Source organism: Paracoccidioides lutzii, assembly GCF_000150705.2.
Source record: "Paracoccidioides lutzii Pb01 unplaced genomic scaffold supercont2.10, whole genome shotgun sequence".
NCBI lineage: Eukaryota > Fungi > Ascomycota > Eurotiomycetes > Onygenales > Ajellomycetaceae > Paracoccidioides > Paracoccidioides lutzii.
In genome coordinates, this window is record NW_015440956.1 from 448,124 (window position 1) to 462,492 (window position 14,369).

General features: G+C 39.3%; 3 protein-coding genes across 3 annotated transcripts; all 3 read right to left on the reverse strand.

Annotated features, from left to right (window-relative positions):
* Positions 1–847: 847 nt before the first annotated feature.
* On the reverse strand, positions 848–2,997 carry PAAG_11816 (hypothetical protein; the record flags this gene model as incomplete). The annotated part of the gene is made up of 4 exons (XM_015847396.1): positions 848–1,486; positions 1,779–2,156; positions 2,303–2,444; positions 2,645–2,997. 4 exons carry the CDS (start codon positions 2,995–2,997, stop codon positions 848–850), a joined length of 1,512 nt encoding a protein of 503 aa, XP_015702988.1.
* Positions 2,998–4,047: 1,050 nt separating this feature from the next.
* PAAG_04161 (hypothetical protein) lies at positions 4,048–6,864 on the reverse strand (the record flags this gene model as incomplete). The annotated part of the gene is made up of 2 exons (XM_002793843.1): positions 4,048–6,558; positions 6,724–6,864. The coding sequence occupies 2 exons, from the start codon at positions 6,862–6,864 to the stop codon at positions 4,048–4,050; spliced, it is 2,652 nt and encodes an 883-aa protein (XP_002793889.1).
* Positions 6,865–11,596: 4,732 nt separating this feature from the next.
* On the reverse strand, positions 11,597–14,252 carry PAAG_04162 (hypothetical protein; the record flags this gene model as incomplete). Its single annotated transcript, XM_015845186.1, has 6 exons — positions 11,597–12,275; positions 12,349–12,474; positions 12,531–12,692; positions 12,763–13,629; positions 13,686–13,768; positions 13,863–14,252. 6 exons carry the CDS (start codon positions 14,250–14,252, stop codon positions 11,597–11,599), a joined length of 2,307 nt encoding a protein of 768 aa, XP_015699412.1.
* Positions 14,253–14,369: the final 117 nt, after the last annotated feature.

The window sequence follows — 14,369 nt, forward strand, 5'->3', positions numbered from 1 at the left end:
TTGGAGGGCGACCGCGCTTTTTGGGCAAAGGAGAGGCAGCAGCGACATCAGCCATAGCCGAAATAGATGCCGTAGAGGACTTGACTTGTCTTAATCAATTGCTAGGATCGAAAAGAGAGTGAAGAAATGAGTCATTCATAAGAGAAGAGAAAAAGATGTAAAAAAGGACCAAACAACTGAGATTTGGTCAAGGCGCGGAAAATGGGCAGGAGCAAAGACCGGCGCCTTTGCCGTCTTCCCGATTCGGCAAGTGGCAGTGCTTTCCCGAAAGCGGTTAGCTTAAGATATACCAAGGTTTGATCATGTGAGGCTTATGTAATCATTTTTTAGAGGCTTTAGTTACCTACAACCAAGCGTCATTTGGACTTCGTATATCCTATGTAGATGTAAGGTTCTGAAGGAGACAGATATTCATTAGACAAAGGGAACATGCGAGATGGGCTGCTGCATATCTCCGTCCTTCGGGGAATTTCTTTCATTTCCGACAAGTTCATCAATCATATGGGGGAAATGCTGTCAATAAGGCCAAAAAATGAAATGAACGCAGCGGGAGTGTAATTTTAGTCTAGGAGTGCAGCAGGGGAGATATAAACAAAAAGAATCAAATTGATATAACATAAAAAACCGGAATAGGATACGGGTATGTACAAACGGGCAAAGGGAAAAAGGCTTCAACATTGGTGTTGAAAGAATTATCTGAAAGCAACCATGAGAATGTAGAACAAAAACGCTGGAGTGGCCGCGATGAGCGATGATGAGAACAGAGGACAGTCATCCAAACAAGGGAAATTTGCACACGATTCCACTGGCAATCGAATATATCAGATATCAGATAGATGTTCAAATCTCATACCGTTGCAGCAACCTGTGCAGCTTTATCATCAATTGCTGGCTCTGGAACTTTTTCATTGTCCATGCTCACAGCCGAAAGCCCCTTGGTGATGGAATCCACCCTCTCCACCGTATTCACCACTGTTTCTATTTCTTTCTCTGCGTCACCAGCTCCATCTCCAGCGACAGCACTAGTACCAGCACCAGTACCAGCACCAACACCAGCACCGCCATGGCCATCAACACGCTTTTTCCGCGGAATGACAATCGTCCTCCTCCGCTCAACCCCATCGACACTCCCAAAAACCTCCACCGTCTCCCCATTCCATACAACAGGCCCCCTGTAAAATCCCTCCCTCGTATCACCCAAAGCGGTGTCATTGGTGGCAGGAATGTCTTTATCCCCCCTCTGCCCAATCTGTGCCAGAGCGCCTACGAGCTCCTTCGCCTGTTCATCCAGGGATGGCATGTCGCCCCAATTCCATTCCAGCTCGCCGCCATACTTTTTGGGGATGTTGCAGGGTTCCATGAAGTTGCGGAGGGTGGAGTGTACTTCGGATGCGGAGAGGATGAAGATCTTCGATGTTGTTACTGGATCGAACCACCGTTTTATCCAACCCCAGACGGTGGGGAAGAAAACAGGGGCGCCGATTATCTGGGTTCATAGATAGGATGGTTAGTTGGGATGTTTTTTCTTTTTTCTTTTTTCTTTTTTTTTTTTTTTTTAATTTCTTTATCTTATATAATGAATGAATGGTTTCTCCATCCCTGTCTTGTGCCAAACTTGACAGTGACTGATTTTGTCCAAGTGCTCTGAATTGTGGTTCATATGACAAGTGAAAGGCGAGAGTCGATGGGAAAAGGTAAGGGTGAACCCAGCATGACACAGGGACAATTGAATAAGAAAAAAAAAAAAAAAAAAAAAAAAACAAAGGGAATGAACATACAAATATTCTATCCAAAGTCTCGGGATAATGCGCCGTCGCCAACGCACCCGCATCCTGCATGTGTCCCTTCAAATTCCAAAACTGCTTCAACCCCACGCCCTCAATATCTACAATATTCACCGTATTCACGATCGGGGACTCCGGATTCGGCCGATCCAGAGCGCTACACAGGGGCATCACAAACCGGCTCTTGTTTTCGTACAACGCGAAAAGACGGAGGAGCCTTGCGGGCACCGTGGAAGATTCGTGTGTTGCGGCTGTCTTTCCCGACGAGATAGAGGATGAGTAGGCGGTCATATTTTTGCTGTTTAGGTCCTTGATCACGTAGACAAAGATGGGGATTCCGCGACGGTCGCGGCGGCCGGTCCATTGCGGGTACTGTAATTTTATGGACCCAGGGGACATGGTTAGCAATGGAGCGATTTATTTTCATAGATTGGATTAAACCGGACGAAATGAGAATTCGATTGGAATAGCAAAAGGAAAGGAAAAATTTATAGATATGAAAACGTGGGTATCCTGACCATTTTCCGTGCCTCATCATAAGCATCGATATCGAAGTTTTCATATAACTCATCGATTTGGTTCGTCTCGCGCCATTCTTCTGTCGCTTGGAACTGGGCAACGGCAGCAGGCGCATTGAATTTACGCGCACGAAGGTATCGCCTATATGATGGTAGACACGAAAACTATGTTAGTCCATAGCTCTTTTGTATTTGAAAAATCTTCCGACCCAAACCTCCCCATTCCGAAAGTAATTCTCCGAGACAATAAAAAGAGAGTCCATTAAAACAACTTCCGCATTCCTTCACCTCCTTTTCCTTCGCCATGGGTGTAGGTGTAGGTAGGTAGTAGGTAGAGCATACAGCAAAGTAGAATCATCGTGGCTGGCGGGATTTTCACCATGCGCTTCCGTATAGAGCTTCTTCTCTATCAACTCCGCCTTGAGGCTCTGCAGTGCTTCGGACTGTTGCGGGGAGAGGTGGTTCTCAAATCCCAACAGTGGATCGAGCTCATCGTCACGGTTCCCTGCAGATGCATGATTGGCCTTTGCTGAAGCGGCCTCACGGGACTTCGTTTTGGTGAGTGGTGGGTGATGTTCGGGATGTCCATTTATGTGCGAATGGGACTGGGAGTGGGAATTGGAAAGCGAATGGGTGCTTTTTCTGGAGTGCCAGCTTCGGTTGGACCGGTGGGACGGTATTCGTGAGAGGGTCATGGTTCTTTTTACTTATTTACAAGCTTTGTCTCCCTATGCTGTTTTCTTTTCTGATTGGTATTCTCTTGGTTTATATTAGGTTTATTGTTAGTCTGTAGTTGCGAGGTAGCTGACCAGATGTATCAGAACTGGCCGATGAAACAGGAGGTTGAAGGGTATCTGGGAACAATCAAGAGAGAAAAAACAAAGAGAAATCTATCCAGAAAAGAGAAGAAAAGGGGGATAAGAAGGAGAAGAAGCAGAAAAGGGAAGAATCGGTCGTCCAGAATTCTACATGGTCCTGGTCTCTGTCAGCAGGGCTGAGTAATGGGAGATATAGTTAACTATAACTAACCTGTTAACTAGTTATGCGTTCCCGGCGTCTTTCGTAGGAGATTTTTAGCAAAGATCCTAATCTCAATGGCAGCCCCGTCTTTTAGCTGAAGCACGAGGCTGGACTGCGGCAGAAATGGCTGCATTTAGGCCGCTCGATTGGCTGCTGTGCCAAAGAGCTAAGCACGGCAAACGGTGCCGGAGGGTATGTAAGAGACTTCAATAAAAAGTGAGATGGATAAAGGCACCGTAATATAAGAGCACAAAAAGAATGAAGCATTTTTATGTCTTTCACAATTAATTATTGTCATTCGGTGTAATATGTCTTAACTACTTTTTAAGCCTGATGGAGAAATTTAGATAGGGACGGGGATAGATACCCCGAAATTATACGGAAATGCTATGGAGGGTCCTGGTCGTTCCGAAGGGTTCAACAGGGAACCCCAATTGCGCCAGAAATTCTGCTGAGATGTTGATATGAATCAACGGTGTGTCGGACATTATTGTTAGACAGTCTAATAATAGCCGTAAGCATATTTTGAACATGGTTCTTCGAATCTTTCTGTAGTTCCCTGCGAAACGTAAACGATAATCAGCGTCCTCACTCATCTGTCAAGTTGTCGTCGTGGCATCCTGAGCTCAGGGTATATTTCTCTCTGATCCCTTGTAAAATACCCAATTCTACGTCGCCAAAATACAAATCCCCTTCCACAATAACTCCCCCCACTTAATACATCTCTAATCCTCCGTCAGATCTCCATACTCCCACATCCCCTTCCGCCCCTCCTTAGCCTCCTCCTGCAACTTTTCCAGATACGCCAACGTCTCCCCCGCAGACCGTTCCCATGTTTTCAATTTGCGCGGAACCATCGCGAGACCCTCACGAATCACATCAGCATTGATGCTTTGCTTGAGACTCTTCGACTCCGATGGATCCAGCAGAGTGACATACATCGTCCCTTCAGGCGCTGTATAATCAACATTAGCAACCAACTGCCGGTCAAAGGTCCGTTCACCCAGATACTCCACTGCATCCTGCAGGTACTCAGCAGAGACAGGAAATTGCAGGAACGAGAGAACCGCATCAGACGCCTGTGGCTTAACTTTCTGCGTGGAAAATTGGGGTTGCGTCAGTGGTCGCAGACGGGTCCAGGGGACTGTTTCCGAATTGCCGTAATCGATGTAGACAACGTCAGACTTTTTGGCGTCCCGGTCATTTCGCCGGATCTTGGCACGGTACCATTCATTATCTTCACTGAAGCAGGCAGCGACTAGGTCTCCAGCCTTGGGTGGGCCACTTAGCGGCGCATCATTGGCCTTATTTAGGTGGAAGGCTCGGAAGGCGTTCATCATCTCGATGAGTGCAGTGGTGCCCGCGCCGATTTGCTGGATTTTTAGTTTCCCTGTTTCGTCGACGTTTGTGATCATTACGTCGCGATAATCCTTCTTTCGCTCGAGGGCATCTGTGCCATCATCTGCACCATTGATTGCGCTGAGTGAATTGTCCTCGTACTCTTCGAGATCTTTACTTGGATCCCAATCATGCCATAGGCCCTTCCGTGAGTCTTTAGCTTTCTTTTCCGCTGCAAAAAGCTCCGCAGCATGCCCGCTTTGCTCAGCAGAGTAGGCGTGGACAGTAGCAAGGCCCTCTTCAACGAGAACCTTGGCGAAATTTTCTCTGTTGACATATAGGCTGCCGATGAAACCGCCAAAATTGTCAGTGGTATCTACGTCAATTTCGACATCACGCTGCATGCATCTCCGATAGGCAAAGTCATGGGCTTCTTGGCCAAAGGGTTCTGAAGTCTCTCCTGGGTTTCTTGCTGATTTCGGCGCACGGATACCGGCAAGCACCAGAGTGAGTTTGGCATTATCTTTTGGGAATAAGATGGTGAATCTCGAGCCAGATTTTACAAAATCGACTACACCAGGAACCTTCCTCTGTCGTTGCATCACAGAGGCCTGAACCTTAGCCTTTTGTACACTTTCAGAGTAGTCCTGTGGTGTTCTTGTTGTTGGTGGTTTAGAAGACCACATTCCCTTTCCTTCCTTCTGAGAAGTTTCTTCCGCTTGTAGTAAAGCATCGTATTCAGGAGAGCGATCGTCATCATCCCGACGATGTCGGATGACAGAAGCGTAACCGGACTGCACGAGGAGCAATGCCACGTTCGTATTTCCTGATATAACTGTAGCAACCTCACGTTCTTCAAACCCTTCTGATGCAGGTCTTTTTCCATCAATCTTGACTTTGACGTGTTTACCAATGAGCTTCTTGCGTAAAAACTCCTTGGCTTCCGCGATAAATGGCGCCTGCTTGGGGTCGGATGGTTTTGGTTGCCGGACGCTGCTGAGGCTTATTTTCTTCTCATCTTTTCCAGCCTTTGACCGTACGAAAATCGTATCTGCACTAAACACGCGACTAACAACGAAGTCCGCTTGGGCGGCAGCAGACCCTCCTTTGGGGGCAGCAAACCCGGTAAACAGCCCTTTCCGAGCTTCTTTAGCCGCATTCTCAGCTTGTCGTAAGGTAGCCATTTCTTTCCCAATCATAGTAGAGTGGTAATCTGCACACCTTGCCAGTCCAGCCTCTAGAACGAACTTGGCAATATTGCCATTGGGATGGAGAACGTTGGCAATAAGCTGGTTCTGCGGGTTCACACCAAGCAGTGAAATCTTAACCTTCCTCTGAAGCAGTCTGAGCTCCACGAATTGCTGAGCCTGTTCTCCCAATGGTTCACCTGGTATTTCCGTACCATCAGCATTGGTCCGTTTTGTAGCTGGAGCACGGATTCCCGCAATAACAACCAGGGTCTGAAGATGTTTCTCTGGAGAGAGCAATAGTCTTATCAACAAACGGTCGCCACTAAGCACCTTTTCCACAACTGCGTCGATCTGCTTCCCTTTCTCACTCTCAACTAATGCCTTCGGATCTGCCACTTCGTAAGCTGACTCGATGTGCCCGCCAGTCGATGCCCAGAGCCCTTTTGATTCCGTCCGAGCACGGCTTTCGAGACCTCGCAGCTTGTCCAATAGCACCACAGTATCCTCAGACTCTTCTCGCCTGCTCACATCATCGCGCAATTTAACCCATCCCTCTGCCAGGCAGATGTCTGGTAGCTCCTGGTTATTAGGGAGCTTCACGATACCGTATTCCCGTTTCGTAGTGGGGACGGTGTAGAGCACCTGGAACTGGATAACCTTGCCGACAAGCAGCTCACGCAGGAATTCTCGAGACTTAAAGGCAAATGGCTATGGGTACGAATTGTGTCACATTAAAAAAAAAACTAGAAGTTAGCGAAGAATTGGAGAGATAATGGCCATATGCGGGACGGTTGAGGAAGCAGTAACTAAAGGAATGAACGTGTAAATGGGGCATTGAAAGAGGGATCTCTCCTGCGAGGGATTGAAGCTTACCTCGTCACCTTCTCTACGTAGCCGCGGGGCAGAGGCGTAGGCCAAACTCAAAGTCCGTTCCTGGCTGCGGTTGGTGACATGAGTCAGGATGAGAGTGTCGCCCGACAGAATGCTCTTGACACGGGCTTCGAGAAGAGGCATCGTGAGGGTTCAGCGATAGGATATACTTTTAAAAGAGAAATGACAGATAGACTATGGTATAAAGAGAATAGAAAATTGAAAACGAGGAGAATAGGTGAGGAGCAAAATGTGAGAGAGGTGAAGTGTTTAAAGTGTTGTACTGGCCAGCTTGACAGTTTTGTGGGGTTTGGTGGATTCGACCAGAGCTTTTTAGGTTCACCGCAACCGGTTCTATAAAAATATTCAATTAGATATTACTATTATTATTGTTCACTTTAAATGAGATTTAAAAGTACAGATTACATTCACTGATAAGGAATATCTTTCTGAGTATTACATGATATAGAGGACACTGACATGTCATATATAAAATCCCTGATCTGGCAGAATCTGTTGATTTATATGTATAAGAAGTTCAATTATTTGAAAAGTTCACAACTTCTTGACATTTAAAAAATTCAGTGAAGAGTGTCTGAGCTATCAAGTTGTGAAGAGTTATTGACAAAAAATAAAATATTAAAAGGAACAGCATCAAGTGAAAGAGACAATTTGATTATTTATATGTTAAAGTGTTGATCTGATAGAAATTCTACTGCATATATCAAATAAAAGTTATTGAATTAGTTATCAGTCATAAACTACATTACTAAGTGATCAGTTACATGAGCAGCCTCAGAGATTATTGAAAAGATTTTTATCAAGTTTTTGCATCATGAAATAAATGTTAATTATAATATACCATGCAAGATCTTGATAAATAAAGTTAATCTTATAAAAACCACTGTTCAGCACTTTATTAAGCAGTTCCAAATTGTTAATACAAACACCAGAGTAATAGTCTTTAGCATTTTGTTTAAAGAAAGTGCTAAAGCTGTATTCACTAACACATCTGTTACTTTATGAATTCATTTATTAAATTTTATAAGATCTAAAAGTCTTTATTTAATAATAATGTTAGAGATTTTTTACTTTATGAACAAGGTCAAAAAGTCTTTGCTTTGAGAATAAAATTAAAAAGTCTTCACTCTGAGAATAAGATCAGAAAATCTTTATTTATAAAATAAAATCAAAAAGTTATTATCTTGAATACAATATTATAAAGTCAATTTAGAAAATTAAAGTATTTAAAAATTTTTCTTTAATAAAAAAAGAAAAAATATATATTATAAATTTTTTAAATATTTATTTATAATAAAAATTTTCACTGATATTATTAATATTATATTTATAATATTAATCTTTAAAAATTATTATAATAATAAATTATATAAATAATAAAATTATAGCAGTTATTAAATAAATTAAATTTTAAAATATTTTATATATTTATTTTACTATATTTACTTTCTTTAATAAGTTTTTTAAGAAAAATAAATTTTATTAAATAAATATAAATTTAATATATTTATAAGTTACTAAATAAAAATATTTTTAAAAATTTTAATATTGAAAAATTATATATATTTAAAAAATATAATTTAATATATTTTTTAAACTTTATATATTAAATTAAGATATTATATTAATTAAATAAAAATTTTAAAAAATATTATTTTTAAAACTATTTCTTAAAGTTTAATTATAAATATTTGAAAATTGAAAATTAAAGTTAAAATAATATTATTAAAATTTAAATTACTAAATTAAAATATATTATTATAAATATATTATTTATATAAATATTAAATTAAATTTATTTAATATATTAGAAAAATATTTAAAAAAATTTAAATTAAAATAAATATTTTTAAAAACTTTAAAAAAATATTATTTTTTAACTTTATAAAATATATATAATGATTAAAATTAATTATTAAATTTAAATATAAAAAATAAAAATTATAATAAATTTTATTTTTATAAAAATATTAAATTTATTAATATATATCTTTATTAATAAACATTCTAAAAAAATACTCATATTTATTAAATATAAAAAATAAATAAAAAAGAATTATTTTTAATATATTTATATAATTTAAAAAATAAATTAAAATATTTAAAAACTATTTTTATTAATATATTTTAAAATTAATTTTAATTATAAAATTATACATTTAAAATTTAAAAATTTTTATATTAATTAATAAAATTATTACTTTAGAGTTTAATATTAAAAACATTTACATATTTTTTGATAATTAAATAATACTAAAAAAATTTTAAAATTTAAAATTTAAAATAATTAAATAAATTTTAAATTAATTCAAAGAAAAGTAAAAAAAATAATTTAAAAATTAAAGATATTTAAATTTATTTATTTTAAAAATCTATTTATATAAATATATTAAAAAGTAAAAAATAAATATAATAATAAAAATTAATATTATAATTTAAAAATAATTTAAAAAATAATTTTTAATCTTATATTAATAAATAAATTAAAGAATTATATATTAATAATTAAATATATTTTTTAAAAAAATAATTAATATATAAGATATAAAATAAAATTAAATTAAAAATTTTTATTAATAAAATAAAAAAATTTTTCTATAATATAATTAAAACTTGAATATAAATATTTTTTTAAATTTAATATTAAGTTAAAAAAAGTTTTAATTAATTTATAAAAAAATATATATATTTTTTAAAATATATAATTGATAGATATTAAATTTAAAATATTACTTTATTTTTTATATTTTTAATATTTTATTACTTTTTTTAAAAAATTTTAATTTAAATTTTTAAATTTTTTTAATTTATTTTAATAAATTTTATTGATTTTTATAAAATTTAAAATATATAAACTTGTTTTTTACTCTATATCTATTTATATATTATTTTATTTTGAGATAAAATCAATAATTATATATATTAATTTATATTTATAAATGAAATCTATAAAATATTTAAATTCTAGTTTAATTAAATAAATATCATAGTTTTTTATTATTTTATATAAAAACTAACATCTTGATATAGTTTATTGATAAGAAAAATTATTTATATTTTTGTAAAATTAAATTAAATAATTAATTCTAAATTTCTTAAAACAAAAGTTATATAAGAAATTTATAATTCTTTATCTACTAAATATTTAAATTATAAAGTTGTATATAAATAATATCATTTAAGAATTTTACTGATGTAAAATATTAAAAAAAAAATATTTAAATATAACTTTGAAATCGACATGTTATAAACTATACAGTTGAATTCATGCTGTGGAATCGTATGACCTCTAATTTTCTCCAAATTATCAATGAATTGGTGCATTTGTCTGAGAAAAACGTTCATCAGCGCAGCGGGTTAAGAAGGTTTAATCCTAGTTTATCTCATTGCTCTGGAGATCTAGGATTGAAATGTTCCTACAGAGTGGACATAAGAGACATTGAAGGTAAGGCCGTACTTTTGGTTGATGATGATGATGATGATGATGATGAAAGGTTGGAGAAGGTAACCTGTTGTGGAAACAATATTAAACTTAGCCCATTTAACTTCTCAAAAAAGGAGAGTATTTTCTATAGAATTTTATAGTCAGAGGCTGACTAGAATGTAGGAATCTCGGAAAAATCTCTTTTGATCTCTGGACACCGTCTTTGAGATGCTGGCTTTTGCATTTGAAAACATTGAGATACGGGTGCTTCTATCAGTATTGTATACTTAACAAGTCCTAAGATTTTCTGATAAGATGCATGCTTCATGTCATACTGCAGTAAGTGGGGTGTAACTATAAAATTGCCAACCCACGGAAGAACATGCATCGTGTGCAACCGCAAGATGCATCCTCTTCTGCACTCGATTGGGCTCTCTGACAGGATCATCGATTACCGCTATCGGGATCTCTAGGGCTCAGTTAGCCCGGTTCTCAGGTTTCACATACAAAGTGTTCGTGATGAGAAACGAGCCCGAAATCTGTTCTGCATATCTCCATTGTAGAGTGTATATAAACATGCGTACATCGCAATCCTGATATCCAAACCATCTTGAGGTCGTAGGACTCCCTGCGAGGTTCTTCCGCCTCGCCATATGAATCCGCAGCCTTGGGTTTGCTGAGGATGGGATAGATGGCGGGGTTGTCCAAAGTAAAGCATCATGGAGCTAGCTACTGGACGGCATTAAACTTTCTTTGAATGATTAACCGGATTAGTTTGGTTTTTGGCTGCAGCGAAGGGATGCTCCAAAATTGTGGATGGCCCGCAATGAAAGAGGGGCAATTCTCACATTTCAACAGCGGTATTTCGCTCACAATTCCTTCCTACCGAGGTTCCGAAGCTGAAGTGAACAATATCAATTTTCCATACACGAAATTCTGGAGCGTATCATTCGCGTAACATTCAGCCTGTAGGAATTTTTTATACGTATATATTCGAATAGGGATGAATATCCATGGATCCAGTTTAATAACAAAAATTGGTAAGTAACAACTGACCGATGAAATGAACGAAAACGAAAGGCCACCAAACATCGGAAAACGCCCCCCCGTGCTGCAACTATGCACCACTACCAACAGATGCTCATCTCAACGAAATGACTCCAATAATAACCTAGTAGAATAGTGGATATACGAAGAACTGAGCTGAATACCTCCCACAATTCGTAGTTGGAATTAGTGAACCTCTAATTTAGGTGTTGGACAAACGAGGGTTTGAATCGATGGGTACTTTAACGGAAGGAAATAATACGCGGAGAGAAATAGAAGAGGGAACGGCGATGAGCATCCATTATTCAATTCGTTATGCTGTACCCCCACTTCTTTTTTCCGTGACGCCCTATTCATAATTGCTCGGATAAAGGAAAGTCATCACTATCCGAACTGATACATATCATTGTGTGTCATATATGTATACAAGATCTCTTGCTGAGGGAACTGAGGATATGGCATTGTGGGGAATGAAAGGTCTGGAATCTGCGCAGTGTTTTGAGAGGACATATGAGGTTCCGTGGAAGAGTGGTGATCTCCATGTGTTGGCATATCGATTTTTCCCTCGCCTTTATCATTGTTTTCAAATGTGGGTCCGGGTTTCGTGTTTGTAGTGTCATCGGGGGAAGACTCAAGATCGCAGCTCGGGTTCTTCAGTATCTGCTTTATCCGATCCGTGTCAAGATTGCACAGATTGAAAACTTTCTTGAGAACTTTGCGGACGTTCTTTGCGACTAGGAATGTCTGCTCTAACTCTAGGAGGGTTTTTACGCAAATGGCCAAGTAGGAGTATTCTTGGCTCACGTCGGTAGTCTTGTGCCGCTCCGTGATGTCAGAAATAAAAATTGTGCTAGCCATTTCAATGATGTGCAGGCCTACTCCGCTTAGGGTAGTCGCGTTTCTATGATAGGCCCGGTAGTCTGTGAGGTATGTGGTGATTTGGATGGCATGTGCTATACAGATGCCTCGAAACTTGTCCGCTCCCGGTAGCTTTTGCGAGTCCTCTTTTCCAAAACCGGCAAGGGGGCGGTATAGGACGATGATAGCTGCACAATATTGCATGCTAAGATGCAAGAGGAGAGTAATGTCAGTTTCTTGTGCTCTGTTTCATTTTAAGGACGAAAGGATATCCATACTGCAGAATAGCAATTGAAGGAAGCCCATCACTCTTGTAATGTAGCTGAGGGTCCAAACGACGATACCAAGTGGTAAGTTGATCACTTAGAGTATTGATTTTTGCCGTGGTGGGTTCATATTTATTCCTAGAGCGAGATTAGCTTTCGATCATATAGTTTAATGTTTCAGATACAAGACGTACAAATACTCGACGACGAATCCGACCAGCTCCAACAGAGAGACCCAAGCACCAGCGATAAGATAGTGCAAGGGTAGTATAACATCCGTACTCGGTAGTCGAGCGATAGTCACACTTTCATCCAGTCTCAAATAGGGGGCGCGACCAAGATACAGGCTCCAAAGTCTACATATGGCACGCAAAACAATCAGTAATTGTGTCTAGGTAGATCGAGATCGAGGGATAGGATGCATACCGATCGAAGGCATAACAACCCCAAAAAGTAATTTGGCGTACCTCCATTTCAAGTTGTGTAAAATTTTCCTTTGACACATCGCGGTGAAGGCCCATGTCAATTGCTAGGCGACAAGCAGCCGTTGTTAGTGACAAACCCTTCATGTCGTCGGCAAATGAACAGTATATAACGGATAGCAATAGCAATGATTGTATCGTTGTGATCCGAGGGGCTTGATTTCTTTCCTCCTCAAGTAACCTCGAGGCTTCAGCAAATAAACATTGCCGGTCGGCCATTGGAGGTGCTTGTCTGCTACCGGGCATCCTAATGGGTGGCAGAACCATGGCACGTATTTTTGGTCGAGAAGATATTCTTGCCGCGCATGCCATGATGCAGTAAAGAAGGGCTTTACTGTAAAAGTTTGTTTTCCCGGCTGCCATATCGCGTTCGAAGGCGGTCTGATGGAAGACCTGTAGCCCCGTATGTTGGTATTTCCAATATAAGTCTAGCAAATACTTTTGAGTGTCTGGATCAACCTCAAAACCACCGCTCTGAGACGATCCTGCAGTCCCCTCTTTCCAAGCCTCAACAGAAGACCAGACCTCATTCTTATCATCCTCCTTGAGAGTCAGGTGCAAGCTAGATGTTGGACCAGCATATCTCGGTGTGCCATCGAGTTGATATCTACCATCACAGAGACAGGCAATAATATTGCCAGGAGGTGTCTTGGGGAGTGACGACGGATGGTAGCTAGGAAATTGATTGAGCTCGTACAGAGTTAATATCTCACGGGCCTGGACCTTTCTCTGGAATTCAATCTCACGAAGTTTCTGTTGAAGATCTTCAATCTGACTGTGTAGCTCTCGAATATAGCGCTTGGAAGATGGTCTGAAGGCTAAATGTTATCATTTGTATAGAAAGCGTCTGCTAATGTGGGGTCGGACCTTTTTCGTTCATCAAACTCAGGTCCAGGGCATGAAATTCCCAGTCTTTTACATTTGTCACACCCGCCGTCTTCCGGTTGACACTATAAAGTAACGGTGTGTCAGCAACTCCCTTTTATATTGATCGTTATCAAACTCGCGAAAGGAAACACATTCTAGTATGATTGTGTTCCAGACCTTGATCTTTTTCACTCGACAATTCAGACAGGCCAGGGTGTAGCCCAAACCCGAGCGCTTCGCTGAGGACTGATTTGGCTGAGTTTCTTTCTCCATATGCAACGGATGATAACCATGAGATTGAAGTCCAGGTAGAACTCTCGTTCGCGGTTGCAAAGAGGGTGGGAAGAGAGGTCGTGAAAATTGTTCTTGAAGAGATTGGTGTCGAAGGAGCAGCGGCGAGGCCAATGTCTGTGGTACGGCCTGCAGCAGTTGCAGCTGAGAGCCAGCTTCTTGGTCTTCTTCCCATTTCAAGTTGTTGACATTGTTTTGAGGTGATGTGAGTGGGACAGAGTCGATATCTGGTACCATCTGCATGTATAATGGACAATGGAAGCTGGGGGTTTCCATCGCGATTGTCGAGAGATGGGCTAGCGAGGGTTTAGGTGGCGAGCAACTGGTTAGAATAAAGGTCGCCTCAAGGCCAAGTTAGCGACTTCGGGCGCTAAGGTCTGGGGAATATCATCC